Source organism: Podarcis raffonei, chromosome 6 (genome assembly GCF_027172205.1).
Source record: "Podarcis raffonei isolate rPodRaf1 chromosome 6, rPodRaf1.pri, whole genome shotgun sequence".
In the NCBI taxonomy this organism is placed as follows: Eukaryota; Metazoa; Chordata; class Lepidosauria; order Squamata; family Lacertidae; genus Podarcis; species Podarcis raffonei.
Genome location: NC_070607.1, coordinates 65,343,004 through 65,363,927, shown reverse-complemented (window position 1 = coordinate 65,363,927; position 20,924 = coordinate 65,343,004). Strand labels below are relative to the sequence as shown.

The 20,924-nt window shown below is 43.2% G+C and overlaps 1 protein-coding gene across 5 annotated transcripts in view; it reads right to left on the bottom strand.

Annotated features, from left to right (window-relative positions):
• The window catches only part of HIPK1 (homeodomain interacting protein kinase 1), a 42,745-nt gene that overhangs the window by 4,660 nt on the left and 17,161 nt on the right, over positions 1-20,924 (bottom strand). For 2 of the 5 annotated variants that reach the window (XM_053393518.1, XM_053393520.1), the window contains exons 8-13: positions 20,513-20,735; positions 19,131-19,252; positions 11,205-11,339; positions 5,148-5,290; positions 2,723-2,905; positions 2,081-2,296 (exon numbers count right to left, since the gene is read on the bottom strand). In XM_053393518.1, coding sequence (XP_053249493.1) covers positions 2,081-2,296; positions 2,723-2,905; positions 5,148-5,290; positions 11,205-11,339; positions 19,131-19,252; positions 20,513-20,735 — 1,022 coding nt within the window. The remainder of the gene's footprint in view (positions 1-2,080; positions 2,297-2,722; positions 2,906-5,147; positions 5,291-11,204; positions 11,340-19,130; positions 19,253-20,512; positions 20,736-20,924) is intronic. The other 3 variants (XM_053393519.1, XM_053393521.1, XM_053393522.1) reach the window with 3 other exon arrangements.

Sequence of the window (20,924 nt, the reverse complement as noted above, 5' to 3'; positions counted from 1 at the left end):
AAGTCCGTCTCCCCGTCTTGTAAATAATCTAAAGCAAGGACCTGCTAACTAAGGTCGAGAGAACCCTTTCTTTTTTACTTGGTAAAAGACATTAATTTCACGATTTGGCAATATAAGAAATCTTACTGGAGGATAAAGAGCTAATTTTGGGAGCTGAAGTGCCGCCACCCCGGACCCGGGAGTACCCCGCGAGAGAGCCTGCTGATGAGGTATTGAAGAGTTTGACGGCTGTCAAATTAGCTGTCAAGACTTTGTTTTTGTTGCTTCTGTTGGCTATATTTGTTACAATTTGGTTATAATTTGTTGAAAACAAGGAAGAACTGTTACAAACTAACTTGATTTTTGGATTTGAACTGGAAAGAATACTAAGTTACCAAAATCCCTCTAGAGGGGGATTTGGGACATTACAAGAATGGCTGGAGGAGGGAAAATTCAGGCTGGGTTGGACAGAGTTTTTGTTCTCTTGGGAAAGTTACAAGGCTAAATTGATGTTTTGGCTACAAATGTTGCAACTCTGAAGTTAACAGTAAATAACATCACTGAATTTGATAAGGATTTGACTCAGGAAGCCCATGCAGCTGGACAAAAAGAGAAACTTGAGAGTTTTGAGAGTGTGGAGAAGGAGATATATGTTGTTCCTGAGGAAAAGGAAGGAGGAGCTGTAACTTTGCAGATGATAAAGGAGAGCCAGAGGCCTGACATGATGGCTACAAAGGAAAATAAGAACTTGATGTCGAAAATTTGGTCTGAATTGGAGATTGAAGAACTGAGAGATCTCCTTATGTGGAGATCTGAAGACCCAAGGATTACAAATTTGCTTAAGGTGTTGGTGGTACAAATTTGTTCAAAGTGTTGGTGCTGACCTTTAAAGCCCTAAACGGCCTCGGTCCAGTATACCTGAAGGAGCGTCTCCACCCCCATCATTCTGCCCGGACGCTGAGGTCCAGCGCCGAGGGCCTTCTGGCGGTTCCCTCATTGCGAGAAGCAAAGCTACAGGGAACCAGGCAGAGGGCCTTCTCGGTAGTGGCGCCCGCCCTGTGGAACGCCCTTCCAGCTGATGTCAAAGAGATAAACAACTACCTGACATTCAGAAGACATCTTAAGGCAGCCCTGTTCAGGGAAGTTTTTAACATGTGATATTTTACTGTATTTTTGGTTTTTATGGAAGCCGCCCAGAGTGGCTGGGGAGGCCCAGCCAGATGGGCGGGGTATAAATAATAAATTATTATTATTATTATTATTAAGGTGGAAGTTGGAGCTTTGGGGACATTTGGACTTGAAAGGAGTAAGAAACATGATTCGGGCTCCACTTTTAAGTATGGAGGTCTGGCCGGAAGAAACATGGATCCCGTTGGGCCAGAGCTTCTCCGAGATCTGGTGTTTAATATTAAGGACTATCAAAAAAACCGGCAGAGAGGAATTGAGAGAGAATTAAGAGCCTCGGACATGAGATCTCCAGGCTGATAGTAGACTAAGACTGATGGACATTTGTTGGGGATTGAAACCGGGAAAGGGGGGGTGGAGTTTGGGGATCCAAAGGGTGCATAATTACAATCTGTTTTGTTTCTACTTTACTTTGTTATTTGTATGAAAATTGGGGAATTTGTGGAAGGGAATTTGGGTCGACATTAGAAAAATCTTTTAAGAATGAGTATTGATGCATAAGTATTGATGTTTAAGTTTGGATAAGGCAAAATTGGTTTTTAAAAATGAATTAAATAGAAAAAGGTTAAAATTAGGGATAAGAACTTGCTGAACTAACATTTTGAATTGGAATATAAGAAGGGGAGGTGTGGGGAAGTCAGGAAAATATGTTATAGAAAAATAAGGATTGTGAACGTTATGTGTTTTTAAACCTTTTTGTTTTTTCTTTTTTTATTCTTTTTTAATGTATTAAAGTTGAAAATTTCAATAAATATCTTTTTAAAAAAAAGAAAGATGAACAATCCGATGGCTATCCCTTCAAGACTTAAAAACGAACCTGCTCAAAAATTCTTGAGTGGTATTCCTGACTTATCTTTGGAATTCCCTCAAGGACTGCATTAGCAATGGCCCCTTAGGAAGGAGCTAAAACCTCTACCTTGCAGGCTTGTATTTGTTGTCCTCCTCTTCATCAGTGTCACTGCGGATGGTGATTACGCTGACTGGGGGGCTGGGAGTGTCTGGAATGACTATGGGCTGGTGCTGCTCCTGCCCCGGAAGGAAAGCATTGGAGGAGGAAGATGTGGCACGCAGAGGGCTGCTCCCAATTAGAGAGTAGACTTGAGATGGAATTGCCTCTAGTGTAGATGCAGGCCTATGGAAAAATACAATGATGGTTATCATAAGTAAATCCATTGGTGGGCAATATTGACACTCCTTCTTTTAAAGGGATTTGTACTAGCTTGACTAGTGAAGCTTAAAGGACAATGTACAAATCAGTACAAAATAACATCAATTAGAAGTCACAGGAGGCCCTTATCAGTGAATGTCCCAAACACCGCTTGAGATTTTTCATACTCCACGTTTAGATGGCTTATATTAACTATTTCTAAACTACAGAAACATCTGTAGGTGTCAATACATGACAGTTCTCAGAACAGGACTGCCAAAGTAAGATTTAACCCAGTTTTAACTTTACTGCTATTAGGCAACACACAGAGTCTAAATAATACGGGTCTGTTTGAAAAGTGCTTTTTCTCTGTTTTGTTCAAGAACCATCACAGTGGGAAGAAGTTCTTACTTTGTGGCACTATGAGATGGCTGTTTGTTCTTCTTTGCTGGCACGACATTATTTTGCTGCTGCCTCACAACATGAGCCACTCCAACATTCAAAGGCTGGGTTGTAGCCAGAGTCACATGGTTGGTCAGCAAAGATGGCTGCTGCATGATTGTGCTGTATTGATTTCCATGTGAATGGGCGTTTCTAAAGGCAAAAGGAAAGAATGCAGAAATGCCCATCTTAGGTACCGTAGAAAAGACATCAACTCATTGAGTAGCTTTCCCCATCCTTGTGCTCTCCTCTAGATAATGTTGGACTACCCCAGCCAGCCTGGCCAAGTTAGAGGTCACCACAAGGTAGGGGAGACTGCCCTAGAATGCATGATCTGATGTTTGTCCTTGGTTTGTCAATCTATCTGAACAGACAAGCACCACAAGCTTCCCAAGAGGGATGGGGGGGGGAGAATTACATCCTTAATCCTAGTAGATTATCAATAAATCACAGAATCAAAGAATCATAGAGTTGGAATAGACCACAAGGGCCATCGAGTCCAACCCCCTGCCAAGCAGGAAACACCATCAGAGCACTCCTGACATATGGCTGTCAAGCCTCTGCTTAAAGACCTCCAAAGAAGGAGACTCCACCACACTCCTTGGCAGCAAATTCCACTGTCGAACAGCTCTTACTGTCAGGAAGTTCTTCCTAATGTTTAGGTGGAATCTTCTTTTTTGTAGTTTGGATCCATTGCTCCGTGTCTGCTTCTCTGCAGCAGCAGAAAACAACCTTTCTCCCTCCTCTATATGACATCCTTTTATATATTTGAACATGGCTATCATATCACCCCTTAACCTCCTCTTCTCCAGGCTAAACATGCCCAGCTCCCTTAGCCGTTCCTCATAAGGCATCGTTTCCAGGCCTTTGACCATTTTGGTTGCCCTCCTCTGGACACGTTCCAGTTTGTCAGTGTCCTTCTTGAACTGTGGTGCCCAGAACTGGACACAGTACTCCAGGTGAGGTCTGACCAGAGCAGAATACAGTGGCACTATTACTTCCCTTGATCTAGATGCTATACTCCTATTGATGCAGCCCAGAATTGCATTGGCTTTTTTAGCTGCCGCATCACACTGTTGGCTCATGTCTAGTTTGTGGTCAACCAAGACTCCTAGATCCTTTTCACATGTACTGCTCTCAAGCCAGGTGTATTTGTGCCTCTCATTTTTTTTGCCCAAGTGCAATACTTTACATTTCTCCCTGTTAAAGTTCATCTTGTTTGTTTTGCCCCAGTTCTCTAATCTGTCAAGGTCGTTTTGAAGTGTGATCCTGTCCTCTGGATTGTCCTCTGGACAATAAAGTACAGTACCCTTTTCCCAAAAGCCACAAAAGAAAACAACCCAGACAGGTGTCTTGCATAGCTTTCAAAACATACCTAAACTTCACCAAACTCAGGAGAAGGAGTTCCATTGTCTCACTGCCAATTCTACATGCACTCATTATAAAAGTAAAGGTAAAGGTCCAGTCGTGACCGACTCTGGGGTTGCGGCGCTCATCTCGCTTTATTGGCCGACGGAGCCGGCGTACAGCTTCCAGGTCATGTGGCCAGCGTGACTAAGCCGCTTCTGGCGAACCAGAGCAGCGCACAGAAACGCCATTTACCTTCCCGCCGGAGCGGTGCCTATTTATCTACTTCCACTTTGAGGTGCTTTCGAACTGCTAGGTTGGCAGGAGCAGGGACCGAGCAATGGGAAGCTCACCCCGTCGCGGGGATTCGAACTGCCGACCTTCTGATCAGCAAGTCCTAGGCTCTGTAGTTTAACCCACAGCGCAACCCGCGTCCCTCGCACTCATTATACACACACTTAAAACACTTGTGTCAGGCATACAGGTATCAGAAGGCAGAGGTCAATACAATGCTATTAAACAAGTGATATAAGCATGGATGGGGAACCTATAGGCCCTTCTGATGCTATGGACTACAACTCCCATCAGCCCCAGCCAGTATGTCAGAGATGATGCACGCCTAAGAAAATCTGGAGGACCCTGGTTCCACACCTATTATACAGAAAATGAGATGAAGTTTCACTGCTTATTTTACATCTCAAAATGGTGCAAGAGTTCAATCATTCATTTTGGAGCCTCATTCCCTGAGGCTCGGGAAACTCTGCTGAATGGAGCGGGCTGCGGAGGCAAATCCTTAAATACTGGGTGGAAGCAACATCCAGACGTGGAGCTCCCACTTGCGGCATTTGCCTCCACCCAATTTTCAGGGATTCCTCCCCTTCTCACGGCACTACTGTTCACCCCAGAGACTGGGGAGGGAGGGAGGGAGGGAGGAGGTCCAGTCCATGGGAAGCCAATTCTTTTAGGTCCAACAATCTACCAGCATCACCTTGTGTTTCAAGCCTCAAAACATGTAATGTGGAAAGATTACGTCTACTTTTCTGCTCACCTCCAGTCGGCCAACTGCTGGTTGCTTCCAATTGTCTCTGGAATCACAGCTGTAGGCTGAACAGAATTGTGCAGTGCAACCCCTGGAAGCTGTTGCCAGGTAGAAGGCAACAAGATCTGCTGGGTGCCTCCAGGCCAAGCCTGCTGCAAGACAGCAAACAGAAAAACAAAAGGTTTACTAAGATTAACGTTTTCAAGACTGGGGAAGAAAAATCAATTTGTTCAAAGTAAAAGAAGTAAGTAGACTGTTAACTTGCAGAGATAACGGCATGTGAATGCATTTCTACAAATAATTTTACAAAAGGAAGTGAACAAGATATTCAGGGATAAAACACCCCCGTCACTCTGGTTACGTTTACATCACAGAGGCTACCTGCCACAGAGTTTGATGTTCATATTGTACTGCAGAAAATGTATCAGAATGCATCTAAGCAGCTTAGTGACAGGCTCAGGATTCGGGGGGGGGGATGATTTCCAAATTATTGGGGTGGGTGAGCCTTGGGGACTTCAGGGCATGGGTGTGTGGGGAGAAGGAGAATGAGTTTTTAGTATTCTTTTCTTCCAATGCCAGTGGTTGGTTATCACATGGGAAGGAAGTAAATGTTCACAAAAATATTTTCAGCCTGAAATTTGCCTTTTTGGAGTTACCTGAATACCTACCCTGCTCACCAATTAACTTAGTATATAAACTCATAGACGCTTGCACAGTGCAGCAAGCTTGTTGCACACAACCCATGCAAGGATCTCTGCATCCACACTTGGAGAACAGGTGTTGGTACAGGGCAGGAGGGAAGTACAGCAGGATTGGCTGAGTCCAAATGGTTGGGGAACAACTGCTTTGAAGACCACACATTATAGAAATAAAAAAGTTGTGGGTATTCCGAAAGGTAAAATGAACAAGAATTGAGAGTTTCCTTGCCTGCGTATGAAATACTTTGGGCAAATACCCTAAAGAAATTGATAACTTGCTATTACAGTGGCTTTAGGCACATCAACTGCACATATGATCCAGCTATTAGAAATGCAAGAGAATACAATTATTTGGCTCTCAGGGGTTTTAAGTATCTTCAGCATTTATTTTATAAAAAGAATGGCTATAGATTACAAATGAAATTTAACTTCTTACAACTATTTTTCAGCTACCAGGGTCTACACATTTTAGACAGGCTTTAGAGGCAAACTTTGTTTCCAGTAGACTCTGGACTCAGCTGCATTGGCAAAGAAAAAGCGCTTTATATAAGTTGTTTATGCATTCTAACACTACGACACCAGATGGTGCTGTGGAGTTCCATTTTTGCCAATCCAATTTCTCCTAAAGTTTGCATTGAACTGAAACGCTTCTTTGATGCGTCTAGTGTTAGGATTCTTGCTCCGTGTTTGCAGTCATGAGATTGTTTTCTATCACATGACTGTATGTTTTCATTCCACAATGTGGGAAGTGACGGAGACAGGATGTTTTGATGTTACTGTGTTCCGTGAAGTGGGACATTTGTCCTTTGTCTCTTTCTCTTTGCTGTCTGATGAGAAAGAGGAAGGAGCTAAGTCAGAATGCTCCAATTATATTATATGTAAATAAAGTAGATTAGCCAAAATGTTGAGCTACTGAGTATGTTACGCGAACTGTGAATACTCTGAAGGATCGCTAAGCGTGCTAATGCCTTTTGGTATCAGTCACTGTGATGTTCGGGCTGGAGAAAGCTTTTGAAGCTCCCGAATGACCGACCAGATGCCCTACTTTTGAAAATTTTGGTGGTAGTCCCTAATAGGCAATGGATTTTAGGTATGCTAAAAAAAAAAAAGACCAGGGCTGAGCGATATCTGGTTTTCACCATTGTGGTATATCAGCAGCTAATCATCATGATATTCCAATATATCACAATGTTGGAAATTGGAGATCAGGCATAGGGATGAGGGTAGGAGCAGTCACAGAGATTGGGCGGGTGGGGTGCTTGCAGGTCAGGTGTGGGCATGAGGGAAGGAGCAGCTGCAGGGATGGGATGGGTGTGGTGAGGAGAAGAGGAAGCAGAGTCACCTCCACTGCATGTAGTCTGAGTGGGAGAGGACTGGGGGGTGCTTCAAGCTGCTGTCAGGGGGCAGCCAATGAACATGCATATCCACTGTGGCTGCTGCAGCTTTCCTGCTAAGTAAAGCTGCTCTACCTCAGTGCCAGGGGAAGGTAGTGCCACGGTGGCTTGAAATGAGGACCGTCAGCTGCCCTGTTTTCCCTCGGCATGAGGCACAGGTGCCAGATGCAGGGGGGGCTGGGTGCTCCAGGGCCCCCTGCACATCCCTCATGAAGTGGCCAGGCACCCACAATTTTCTGCACCAGGTTTGCACACGCCATGGGGGAGCAGGGGAGAGGGAACCCACTGGGCACAGGCCAGCATGAGAATACTGCCTCAGCAGCAACACTGCTTTGACTCTCCTTTCCACCTCCAGGGTCAGACCTGACCCAGGACCGGTGCTGTGGCTGGACGCAAGGGAGCTGGCAGCTGCCGCACACAAAGCCCTTAACACAGTGGTGTCCAAACTTTTTTCAAAGAGGGCCTGATTTGGTGAAGGAAAGGTCAGTGAGGGCCGACCAAAGGGCCAAACAAAGTTGTTGGACCTTTTTTTAGGATTGAAATTGTGAATTTTTTTAGGATTTTACCCCAAAGCTGTTGAACTTTTTGTAGGGTTGTAGTTGAGTTTTTTTAGGGTTGACTCAAACGTTGAGATGCCTTTCGGAGCGAGGAGCCAGGCTCCAATGAGGAGGTTGCGCCCCATCTCAAAATTGAACCCAGGCGTGTGGCATCTGCATACACCACGGGCATGCTGACATCAAATGCACTCAATCATGCAATATCGGCTGCCCTGCTCTCCCTTGTGCAAGGAGTGATATATTGCTGCATATTGCCAGGTCAAAATTGTTATCACAGTGTGATTTCAAAACTGATTTTGGCAACATATTGAAAAATCACACAGCCCTAAAACAGACCATAACATTTGTGATGTTACCATGAAAAAAGGGACATAAAATTAGTTGAGGGGGGAGGCAAGGGAGGGGTCCCTGGACCCCATGGGTGCGTTCCGTGGACCCCTAATTGGGAACCACTGGGATCCAGCTCCACTACAGCACTTTCTGCTCTGCAGACAAAGCAAGCAGCGGTGGCTCGTCTGGTGGGACACAGAAGCAGCACTAGCCTCCTGGCAGTGGAGTTGCTGGGATGGAAAAGGTAGGGATTGTGTGGATGCACCAGTAGGAAGGAAGGATTGGCTCTGTAAGCAAGTCCACACAACCCCAACCTTGCAGTCGCCTTTTCCTTCCTGGTAGATGGCACCAGCTCCATGGCTGAGAGGCTATTGCTGTGCCTCTACCCTACTGAGCGAGCAACTCTAGAGAGCAAGAGATTCTGTTTTGTGCCCACTGCTAAATAGGTTTACAAGGGAAAGGTGTGGACAGAGTATATGTTTCTAACAACTCCTCCCCCTCCAAACGATGACAGAAAGGCTGCATCCTGGTGCAAGGCATTGCCTGCGAAGATTTTCTTAACTTGAAAAACAGATTAGTGTTTTATAGAAGGTAGTTGCTTTATTGATAATTTGTTAATTATTTTTTATAATTTATGTTACATTTGTGATGTTCTACTATGTTATTTATTGTACGAAAGCCACTTTGCAACTCATGCGAGTGAAAAGCGGCACAAAAATACAAAAAAAGTGAAATCTCTATTGACAGCTTCTTTAAAACCTACTCCTATGGTAGACTTCCCCTGCTCATCACAATTAAATGTGTAGTGATCAGTTATAAGCTTGCAGCACTTTCCATATTTAAATTCAAACCCATCCAGTAACAGTGGTTTCCCTACACAGAAAGTCTTCTTAAGATACAAGTTCTGCAGTATATATAAATTTTTAGAGTTCCACACATATGGTCAAACTGTGAAACCATGCACACATGCCATTCTAAGTTGACATATTTCTGCAATTAACAGATCCACATTACTGGTTCCAAAAAGAAGCCTTCAAGCAGAGAACTGCTAACCCCTCTGCCAATACAAGCGGAATAATTAAAAAAAAGAGAGAATTATGTTAAAGTCACACCATGCCTCTTTCCAAAAGCCAACACCTGCACAAGACAAAGCAGAGAGTTTAATACAGTGCGAGATCTAATGTCCCACCAGGAGGCAGAAATCGGGCCTTCCAAGCGACGAACTGCTTGACAGAGGAGGGACAAAAATATGCAAAGCTTAGCAAATGGCTAATGCAAACTTAGATGAAGCGGCAAAAGGGAGAAGTGTTGAAAGCACTAAAGGTGAGCACTTCAGGCAAAAGGCTATTAGAAGCCAAAATTCAGAGAGAAAAGCAGGATCCAAGTAGGCAGGTGGATTTAGTCGGGAGGTGGGGGGTGTAAATTCGGTCATTGCACCACACAAGTACAGAAATTAGTATGGTGTGCAAAATTCAACATTCCAAGAATGTAAGTTTTTGTCTGTGTTTTTAAAGCTAGTTTTTAGACCTTAAGGCTGCAAAGAGGTTTGAAAGAACACAGGCAGTGCCTGGTGAAATCAAAGAAAGAAGTGGGGGGGGGGGGCCAATCGCAAAAGGATTTTCAAGTTGTCAGTGCCTTGCAGAGCTCTTCTCCCCTTCCCATGAGCCAAAAGAGAATTGTATATATATACAAAGTGCTTAATTTGAATGATTTATACAGATCTTACACAGCTTTCCTTGTCAATGAATTTTGATTAAGAGTATATACAGTCGAGTATATACAACGCTGGATTAAGTATTCTACAATGTCCAAAGAGGAATGTACCAGATTACTGGATGAGAAACTCAAGTCTTTTACAGCAGCTAGTCACAGAACATTTAGGTTCTGCACAGGCATCCATGTTTCCACAATTGAAATTCAATCTGAATTGAATGAGGGGAGGCAGACAGGAGACCTATGAAATCTTTTAAGTTGTCTTTTCAGCACATGCAATTATATAACCTTTAAGATCCCATCCTGTCTGCCTTCTTACACTTGCTATGGTGTAAACAGCAATGCCAAAAGAAGCAGTTCCTCATCTGGTGAGACTTTGGTTCTGACCAGAGCCAACAATGCTCCAGAATGTATCTATTTGAAGATAAAGATGCTCATGAATTATCACTTTAAAGCCACAAAAGACAACGATGTATGTAACAAATGGAAGTGTGCTTTGCAAGACACGTGAGGACACCAGGGTTTCAAGTGCACTGCAATGTTTCCATAAACTTCACTGATCTGATTCTGGAGTTTCCAATTGACTGTTTTTTGGCACCTACAGTGTGAATTCCACTGAAGGTACCAGTCAAATTCAGACAGAGAAAGAAAAATTTGAAAACGGACACTTCCCTTAGTATCTCCAGCAAGTTTAAGAACAAACTATCCTGAGAAACAGTTTAGAAGGTAAGAGCTCACCTTTAATCTCAACCAAGAAATGCAAAAGGAACTAAAAGTATTGGTGGGAAGCAACATCTCTCTGAGGATGATGCACGCTGCCAATGATTGGTCAGAGGTAATGAAAAGCCAGGGAGAATTGGAGGTCAGCATTGTTCAACAGAGGTTAAGAAATCTGTACTGTTAAAGCCGTTTATTAATAAAGTATTTGCCGATATTAGAAGTTTTCAGTGCCTGAAACATTTCTACATGCGAAGAAGCTTTAAAAAGCTTAACTTGTCAAATCCTGGCTGCCCAGATGCGTATGGCAGAGTCAACCTAAGGGCCATACCCCTTGTTTTCAATCAATAAAATGTTAAAAAAGATAGGAGAGTAAAGAGAGAAGAAATACAATTACCACTCTTCTCAGACTAGGAGAAGAGATTGATCAACACACTAGGCTAGTAAAGAACAACAGTCAATGGATCTGGATTCTTTACAGAGCAACACTAAACATCAGAGTCAGACAGTGCTTCAGCAATGTTGGGGAGGAAAAACAACGAGACATTAAGATGTAGCAAGAACACAGCCACAAGATGGCACATGCTTCCATGCCCTCTGCAAGTCTAAGTTAAAACAAAAACTCCGTTAGTGAACACAATCAAGGGAGGCAATTACCAGTACTGCAGCCGTCTGTTCTACTAGCGCTGGCCGGCCGGCTGCGCAGTTCAGAGTAAAAGGCACCGCATACTGCGGCGTGATGGTGGCTACTTGAGGATGAAGAGTTGCTACCATTAGTGGTGTACAGCTTCCCTGAAATGTAGATTAGGCAGTGAGTGAAACAAATGTACTGAGGAAACAGGCCCAGAAAGGGTTTCTCCGCAAGGAAACTAGTGGCGCTTTTGAGTGGCTTGCAGAACTCATGGGTATGCTCTGATATAAATATGCTTTTCTATCAACTTAATTCAGTATCTCTTGCCTGAAGTGATATTACGTGATATTAAGTACTCCTGAATTTCAGTGAACAAACTTTTGTGTTTACCGCACTTGAGACAATATTAATCTTGAGGAATATCTAAACTAGTGCAGGGAAGGCTTGGAAAGACTAATAGCCTCCAAAATGTCCTATTGGACATGTAAGATTGCAAAACAAGTGTTCTGGTATTTTAAGATAAAAACAGCAATACCTGCCTGTCCATTGACTTTCTGTTTAAATAAATAAAAGGCAATTCAATGATCAGAATAATTTCATTAAACATCTCCACAACCAAACTGACTTAAAACTTCACTCTCTAATAGATAAGAATCATTTTGTTTTGTTGCACTTACAAAGAATACCATATTGGATTTCTGTTGTGCTAGTTTGAGTAATTCCAAATGCCTTCCACAATAGATATAAAAAAGGACAAGTTATAAAGTGCATCTTTCATTTATTCATGCCTGACCTGAACATGTTTGCAATGATATCACCCAAGTCCCATGGCAAAGACCACAAAATTATATTAGCCATTTATGTAACCATTAGGCTTTCTGGATCTTCTGGTCTGAAACAAACAGGACTGTTGGTCTTACCTGAAATGTATTTTTCCTTTGAGTGATAAGGTGTTCTCTGGTGGAATATGAGTTCCCTCTAATGCTCAGAGGCAGAATTACAGCTTGTTTAGAAGATTCTGCTCACATCCAAATAGTTTATGACTGTCCAATGTGCTACAGCCCAAACGAACCACAAGAATATAAAAACAAACAAGGAAAACATACAGGAAAAACACTGTTCAGATGGGGTCTAGGGGCTTCATTTTGAAGTGCCAGAGAGCAGGTTCTCTCTCGGCAACCCACTGTTTCTTCACTACAGTGTTGTCATACGTAAAAGCACATGGTGAAAAGGAAACTACAGAGAGAAGTGCTGAATAGCAAGGCAAGGGACCCGAAGTTTGAGTCTGGCATCAGTTAAGATTAAGAGGCTGGCATCCAAAATGAATGATGTCCACTGTGGCTCCCTTCAACGGTACTCCCTTCTCTATGTTGCTGGTCCACCACAGACAGAAACTTACGTCACTGAAACTGGCACCTGTCCACGCAGGAAAAAGATTGTTGCTTCCTTATATTCGTAGCCAAGAGCAATCTTTCAAGCTGGAAAGAATCATCTGCATGTAACTCTTTGGAAAACCTAGAACAAGACCGAAGTGACAGAATAAAATGGCTGGTATTGGTTGCAAATATCTGTAAGAGTGTCAGTCATCTCTGTGGATTGAACCTGGATTCAACTAAAATGTCCTTTACTACCTTCTCGCCAAAACGTTTTCGTCCCACACAGGGTTCCATGGAGAGGTTCAGATGAGAAGCTTGATCCACATTCCAATGCCACAGCCACAAGGTGCATCTCATTACCACACCAACCACCAAAGTTCAGGACAAAAAAAATGTGTAGCATCCACTGAGTTGTCCGCTATAAGTACACCTTCAGCAGAGTCTTACAGCATCACACTGGATCCTGTTGAGAATTGTCCAATAATTCTGTACAGCCACAGAGAAGCATGAGAAAATACAGGTGCAGCACAAGCACAGTTGATGCACTGGGATCACATTCCTTCCTGAGACCAAAGTCCAATTTGTGCATGTGAGAGTCTTCAAACTGGGCATCCCACACAAACTAAGGCAATCATAGTTCCAATGGCTGGGAGCTTTAGCTGATCCATTTAAGTCTGATCCATTGTGGAAACTCATTGGCATACCGGACCAGTTCTTAGTATAGTCCTCTCTTTTTTCCAGAATTTCAAATTTCATTTAATGGGGAAAAGGGACAGAACTGACATATGATTGAACACATGCAAACATGGGGAGTACTGAAAATAGATTGGTTCATTCATGTTCCATAAGTTGGAAATAAAAGAGGCAATTCCAAAACATTTTATTATTTCAAGGAAAAGAAAGTTCCAGAATATACACAACATTTGCTGTTTGCAGCATCTAAGCCATGGAAAATACAGTTTTCTTCCACTGGAAGAGTCAATACTTCAGAATAAAGAACCGCTTAAGATTCAAACAGAAGTTTACAAAAATTGACAATGCATTATAGTACTTTTTCATTAACAAACACTAGTCTAATATTGGGACTAATCTTTGAAACAGTCCTTAGCCACTGTAGGGCTTGCACTTCACAATGGGTAACTTTATGACCGGCTATTCTAGCATCTCACTGGTTCTTCTTGAGATGCTCAGAACAACAGGACTTTTGAGACCAATTTGGGACCCAGGACAAGCACCAATTCCAATCCTTCTGGGGGACAGCAGCGTATCCTTTTCAGATTTAGCAATTGATATCAAGGATGGGACACCTATGACCTCCCAGCAGCAGGTTCCCCATCCCTGGAAATAAAAAATGTTTATTTTTAACTAGCATCAGCCCCTCTTTACTTCTTGAGCAATTTTCTGTGGACATTGCAGAAGTGAGGTACAGTGGCACCGTGATTATCAAACTTAACCCATCCCAGAAGTCTGATCCAAAACCAAAGCGTTCCAAAACCAAGGCGTGCTTTTCCACAGAAAGTAATGCAACATGGACTAATCCATTCCAGACAATTAAAAACAAAACAGCAATTTAACATGAATTTTACTATCTAATGAGACCACTGATCCATGAAATGAACGCAATAGACCAGGCTGCAATCCCAGTATCAAAAACTGGGAGTGATCTGCCCATTGCCATCGGAGGGGGGAGTTTAAATGGAGGGGGAGGAAAAACACTCAAACTGGAGGGACGAGGAGCGCATGTGGGGAAGGAGGTTGCTAACTGGATGCGGGAGGGGGGAGTTCAAGGGGGGGTGGAATCTTAAAAAGGAAGCCCTGTTAAACAGGTAAATTATGAAGGAAAATCTTAAAAAGGAAGCCCTGTTAAACAGGTGAATTATGAAGGAAAATCTTAAAAAGGAAGCCCTGTTAAACAGGTAAATCTTAAAAAGGAAGCCCTGTTAAACAGGTGAATTATGAAGGAAAATCTTAAAAAGGAAGCCCTGTTAAACAGGTAAATCTTAAAAAGGAAGCCCTGTTAAACAGGTGAATTATGAAGGAAAATCTTAAAAAGGAAGCCCTGTTAAACAGGTAAATCTTAAAAAGGAAGCCCTGTTAAACAGGTGAATTATGAAGGAAAATCTTAAAAAGGAAGCCCTGTTAAACAGGTGAATTATGAAGGAAAATCTTAAAAAGGAAGCCCTGTTAAACAGGTGAATTATGAAGGAAAAGCAATAAAGTGTCTTGTAAACCAATAAATCTTTAATAAAATCATTTTTTAAAAAACAGTCAAGTGTCCTTTGTTTTACTAATAATAATAATAACAACAATAAAATTATAATAATAATTTTTATTTATACCCCACCCTCCCCGGGCTCAGGGCAGCTAACACCAATAAAATCATAGTAAAAACATAATAGGGGAAAAGAGCGGGGGGGGAACCAATTTAAAATACAGGTTAAAATGCAGCCTCATTTTAAAGTAGCTGATAAATCTTAGCCTCTAGCCTTCCTACTTTCTGAAGGGCAAGTGTCATCATAAGGCAAATCATGGTTACGAATACCAGTCCTAGGAGTTTTCACAACAGGTAGAGTAGCCTGCATAATGCAAAGAAAGCCTAGGAGAAGCAGCACATTGTTTGCTTTAATCTTTGGCCATCTGAAAGTACAGTGGTGCCTCGCAAGACGAAATTAATTCGTTCCGCAAGTTTTTTCTTCTTGCGAGTTTTTCGTCTTGCGAAGCACGGTTTCCCATAGGAATGCATTGAAAATCAATCAATGCGTTCCTATGGAAACCGCCTTCAGACCAGGTCCGGGGACAGTCTGTCCCCCGACCTCTTCTGAAGGCTGGGGGGGGGCAAGGACTTCTCTGCTGTCCCGGGGCGATCTGAAAATGCTGGCGGGCGGCAGCGAAGGCTGCGCTGCCGCCCGCCAGCATTTTAAAAGCCCCCGGACAGCGGAGACTTCTCCGCTGTCCCGGGGCGATCTGAAAATGCTGGCAGGCGGCAGCAAACGCTGCGCTGCCGCCCGCCAGCAAACGCTGCGCTGCCGCCCGCCAGCATTTTAAAAGCTCCCGGGACAGCAGAGAAGTCCTTGCCCCCCCCCCAGCCTTCAGAAGAGGTCGGGGGACAGACTGTCCCCGGACCTGGTCTGAAGGCGGTTTCCATAGGAACGCATTGATTGATTTTCAATGCATTCCTATGGGAAACCGTGCTTCGCAAGACGAAAAACTCGCAAGAAGAAAAAACTTGCGGAACGAATTAATTTCGTCTTGCGAGGCACCACTGTACTTTCAGATGGCCAAAGATTAAAGCAAAGACTTTTGCCCCCCCGCCTGCAAAAGTCTTTGCTCCCCCCGCCTGCCTTCAAAAGCCGTCGGGATAGCGGAGAAACGCGCTGCGCTTCTCCGCTATCCCGGGAAGGCAGGCGGGGGGAGCAAAGACTTTTGCCCCCCGCCGGCCTTCAGAAGAGGTCCAGGACCTCTTCTGAAGGCCGGCGGAGATTTCCCTATGGGCTTTCTTCTTGCGAAGCAAGCCCATAGGGAAATTCGTTTTGCGAAGCACCTCCAAAACGGAAAACTCTTTCGTCTTGCGAGTTTTTCGTTTTGCGAGGCGTTCGTCTTGCGAGGCACCACTGTAAATGAATCTATTCTCTTCCTCGCTTACAACACAGTTTTGCTGAGATAAACAGTGCAGTTTACAACAAAGATGGCAACTCTTTCATATCCATTGTCCATGTTGTTCTTCCTTTCATAATATTCACAGTATCTGCCAGTGAAGTGTTGGGGGCATGCACAGAAGCTGCCCAGGATTCAAGTTCCTCCATTTTGACAGCAATGCCAGTTCAGTTTTTTACTTTCAGTAAGACCAATGAAAGGCACTGTTGGCTTACTGAGCTGTTTCCTGCTCTCATAGCTTTGGTTCATCTGATTGAAGACATTTACCAGTAATATGGTGTGATCCTTTGGGACTGTGGCATCAGCAATTTCTTCAACAAGTCTGTGCTCTTGTCTGGACCTGTGCACGTGAAGGCAGACTCCCTTCGAGCAAAGTCAGACTTCTGCAAATCCACCAGAATAATTACGGCAACAGGTACCCTCTCCTCATACCATTGTGATTATTATTACTTATATATTACTGAAGCCTTTTCCATTTGCCTTCTCTCTCGGGTGAAGCTGAGACGACTAGAAGAAATGCAAGCTGGCTTATCCATAGGCTTGTTAAGATCCAGAGGTGTCATAGGTTTTCAGAGAAGAAGCAGGAATGGTGCCTATTAGAAGGAACTTCCTCAACCTCTGGTCCTTCACTCCAGTCATCAACGTCTGAAAACTCCTCTTCAAACACAGCATCCTCAATCTTCCAACTGCCTATAGGCAGAAAAGCTCTTACACTTCTTGTGTGCCTTTCCTTCGGGCCACTTGAATCCCATAGCTCAGCTGGTACAACAGCCGGAACTGCTGGAGCCAGAAGTGATACTGGAACAATAACTGGCTGAGGAGCTTGAGCAGACACTGCCAGGAGTGTGAGGCAATGACTGCAGGTTGTTGCTAGGCACCCAACAGTTCTTTAGCAAAGTCACCTAACAAGGCTCCTTTAATCTGGAGCAGCATTTGAGGAGTCAACTGAAGCTGCACCCAAGTAAGATTACTGAAAGTGCTAGGCAAAGCCTGGAAGAGAGCTTTGGGCAAACTTGGATTAGAGGTCATGATGTTACAGAGAGCAGCTGTGAAGAGGAGCCTTATGAGGCACAGAAATGGCCTGAGAGAGAGAAGCAGCAAAAAAACAACCACCCCAAAAATCCTCTTCAAAAGGTGCCACAAGTCGTGACTAGACCAACATTACTTCCAGCCCCTCAGAAAGGGCCTCCTTATCTCCACTGACCTGAAGCAAGCTGTAGGAAAAATATCTAAACTCCCTCCAGCCTTCCTTTTTACTCCAAGCAGATCAGACTTCCTTAGACCTAATGGAGTTGGATTAATCTCAGCAGAGATTATCCCACAGTGCCATTGGATTCTGTTCCACAATGTGCCTTCAGCCACCTCCAAATCAGCAGAGCCATGATTTGTTAAAGCATGCTGGAACTTAAAAAGGAAACTGTCACCGCAAGAGGCTCGAAGAATATGATGCTTTTGGCTGCCCTAAAGACTTTAGCTTTCGATTTATATATGTTTTTGTCACGACACACCCCCCCCAAAAAAAATGTGGCTGAAGTTTTCCTCACAACTGCTGCAGCACTGGCTCAGAGCGAATGGGGATCATCTCCGGTGGGGTGGGAAACAAGCTAAGCTTCTGTGCCTTATGCCCAATGGCTTTGCCAAACGGATACAAATGGTGCACTGCTTTGGCACTGGCTGGAGCTCTGGGAAGAGTCAACAATGGCAGGGTGCCAGCATAAGAACCCAACAGCCACTAAAATGCTGAGAGGAAAAACTGGTCTGTTTAACTCCCAAGGGCCTGAAGTGGTAAGGAAATGGCCACTAAGGAGGATAAAAATGAAAGGGAGTCAAGTGACAAGGTGAAAAAAGCAAATGTAGAAGTGATTGAAACAGTCATGGAAAGATGCAGGAAGGGGACTGCCAACCAGACCACACAGAAAAAGTCCCCTCCCCATAAAAAAACCCCAAAACGAAGTTTCTTATTTGATATCAAACTCACAAGAACTTCCTTTCCCCTTTCATTGAAGATGTGCCAATTTAGTTTTAGAATTCTTGTTCCAGCATGGGGGTAGTGGGTTCTGCGAAAATAACCACACGCTGAATGGAAATCGCTTCCAAAACACAAGCCTGAGCAAATCTGAATAGCAGAGTGTGAACCCCAACTGCCTCAGAGTGAAGGCAGGAGAAAGCCGCGTAAGGTGAGTGGATGTGAGCTAAATCCTTTGAATAAGCTGCGATTCTGCCTTTGAAGGCTAGAGGGAGCTTTCACCCCACCCGAGAACATGTTCACTCAAAGAAAAAAAAAAATCGCCATTAGTTTTTAGCAAAATACAAGTATTCCTGGAAGCAGATATCACTTTGGTTTTTCTAGGATATAAAATGGGATTAGAGTACCAAAATAATATATACTGAAATCTAATTATTTGATATCATCTAAGCTTTTACGAATACAACATCACAAAATGAAACAATGCAGTTGTAACAAGTATTCTTGCTATGAATGGGGGCAGGGGAGAAAGAGTGAGGAAAAGGGAAGAGGAATCGACTTGGGACTCAACGTAGCCATATGAAAACTTGCACTTGCACTTCATTTATAGCTAAGGATTTAAAAACCACTCCGCATTCAGATAATATGTGAGTGGTGTAGAAAAACAGAGTATCCATAATAGAACAGTATTATAAAATCTGAGAAGAATTTAAAACAACTTTATTTTAGCTAAATAGGTTAGCCCATTTATTAGGGCCAAACCTTTAATGTAGATAGATGATTAGATTAAAAAACAGACTAATTTCCATGCTTTCTTGTCTTGTCTTTGGTATTGGAAGGCAGGACTCTGCCACCCAACTTTGAGTAATTTCTGGTTCCCAACTTTAATCTAGAACAAACCAGTAATTGTATTCGGGGTAATTTACTGACATTTTAAGGGCTCTCCTTACGTTTACCTGTGTGAGAACTCCGGACTGGATCTGTAATGGCTGAGCTGCTGGTGCCTGTGGCACAATTGGAACAGTGTTGTCCATCCTAACAGGGAAGCCAGAATGCTTTGTGGTTGCCTGAAGACCAGCTGTAGGAAATAACGAAAAGAGAACAGTTAATCTACTGCTTTTAATTATCTGAACACTTTTCAGAGCCCACTTACCAACAAACGAAACAAAGACAAAGCAAATAATTACTGACACCGAGAAATGCCTAAGTCTATCTACACACTTGGTGCAGCAGACCAGCTGTACAGTCTAAGCAGTATTTTTCTGGAATACCACCTATTCAAAAACACCTTCCTTTGTGGCGGTGGATTGCCACAAACCCATTTAGTGATTTTGCTCTTAACATTCAGGACACAATGGCATTTGGATATTGGGATGCCAGCTGTTGACTGAGAGGCATCTGTATTGTTAAAATAAAGTTTTTCCAGCTCCATGAGAAGCTTCATCCCAGGCTGCAGCTACTGCAATCTGGAAACTGGTCATCTACTGCTTGGCTACTGGCAATATCTTTGTATTTTCCAACTTTTCTGAAAGTGTTTTTTTAGAGGCCAATATGGAGTAATGCTCAAATAAGATATAGGTATATCTATAGATAATGAAGGTACAGCTCTCTTTGGGATGTATAATGTGTGGCAATGCATTTTGAAATAGATTTCAAAACATGGGGAATCGACAACAAAGCACCATTGCTCTACAAAATAGAACTGTAATTCCATACATACTACTGATGAAGCCAACTTGGGCAAGAGGTTGGTTCTATCAGCAGGCTACTGCAGTTGAGCTCATTGAATACCTTGTCTGCTATATAAAGGTCTGTAATGGAGACTCATGTGCCTACTTCAGTAAAAGTAGCTGTACATCCACAAGCGCCCTGTGCAATACTCATGAAGGAAACGGGGGACCACCCTGCCCACGACTTCTGTGAAAAGGGGCACAATATCTGCACCCTCCCTGGACTTGCTCAGTAAGAAATGTGTGATATAAATTGAATACATAATAATCCCCCAAATCCAACTCTGTATGAAACAATAAATCCAAGTTTGTCTGCAGCAACCCTCAAATCATCTTGGATTCCTTCACTTAGCCTAAGCGTAAGCAAATCCATTGCTCAGCTGCACATTGTATCCTATTTTACTTATTTCAAAACTTTCGATTTTCAGAATTTGTATACTGAGCACCATGCTAGTTTTACTTTTAACTCTTAAAACATGAAAAGTGTCAAATTATACCCTAGTGGCATATATGTAATATATGTGCACCTTAGCTGTTATAGCTTTAAAACTACTATATATTATTTTTGTAAATAGTATGGAAAGACCCCAACACACACACACACTTACTTTGAAAAGCAGGAGGACACACAATGAAAGTTTGCTGAAATGGATCCGTTTGGGTGCAGATCTGAGTGGTTCCAGGCTGTAAGGAAACACTCTGCTGCGCCACACCCGTAACTGGTGCTGCAGATGATGGGTAGAGAGCCGACTGATAATTCAGCAGTGAAACATCTGAATTTGCCAGAGACAGAGTAGCAGCAGCTGTAGAATTTGAAGCCAACACACTAGCCTGGAAAACAGGAACATTCATCATTAGAACCAAAACATGTCTTTCGCTCAAGCATTTGAAAATCAACCACAAAAACCAATACAAAAGAAACGCTTCAGGCTTTCCGCTCACTTTAACCCAACTTTCTGTCTCGTTGACATATTTTACAGACCAGCTGGTGAGCAGTATAATACTAAACAGCTAGTTAGC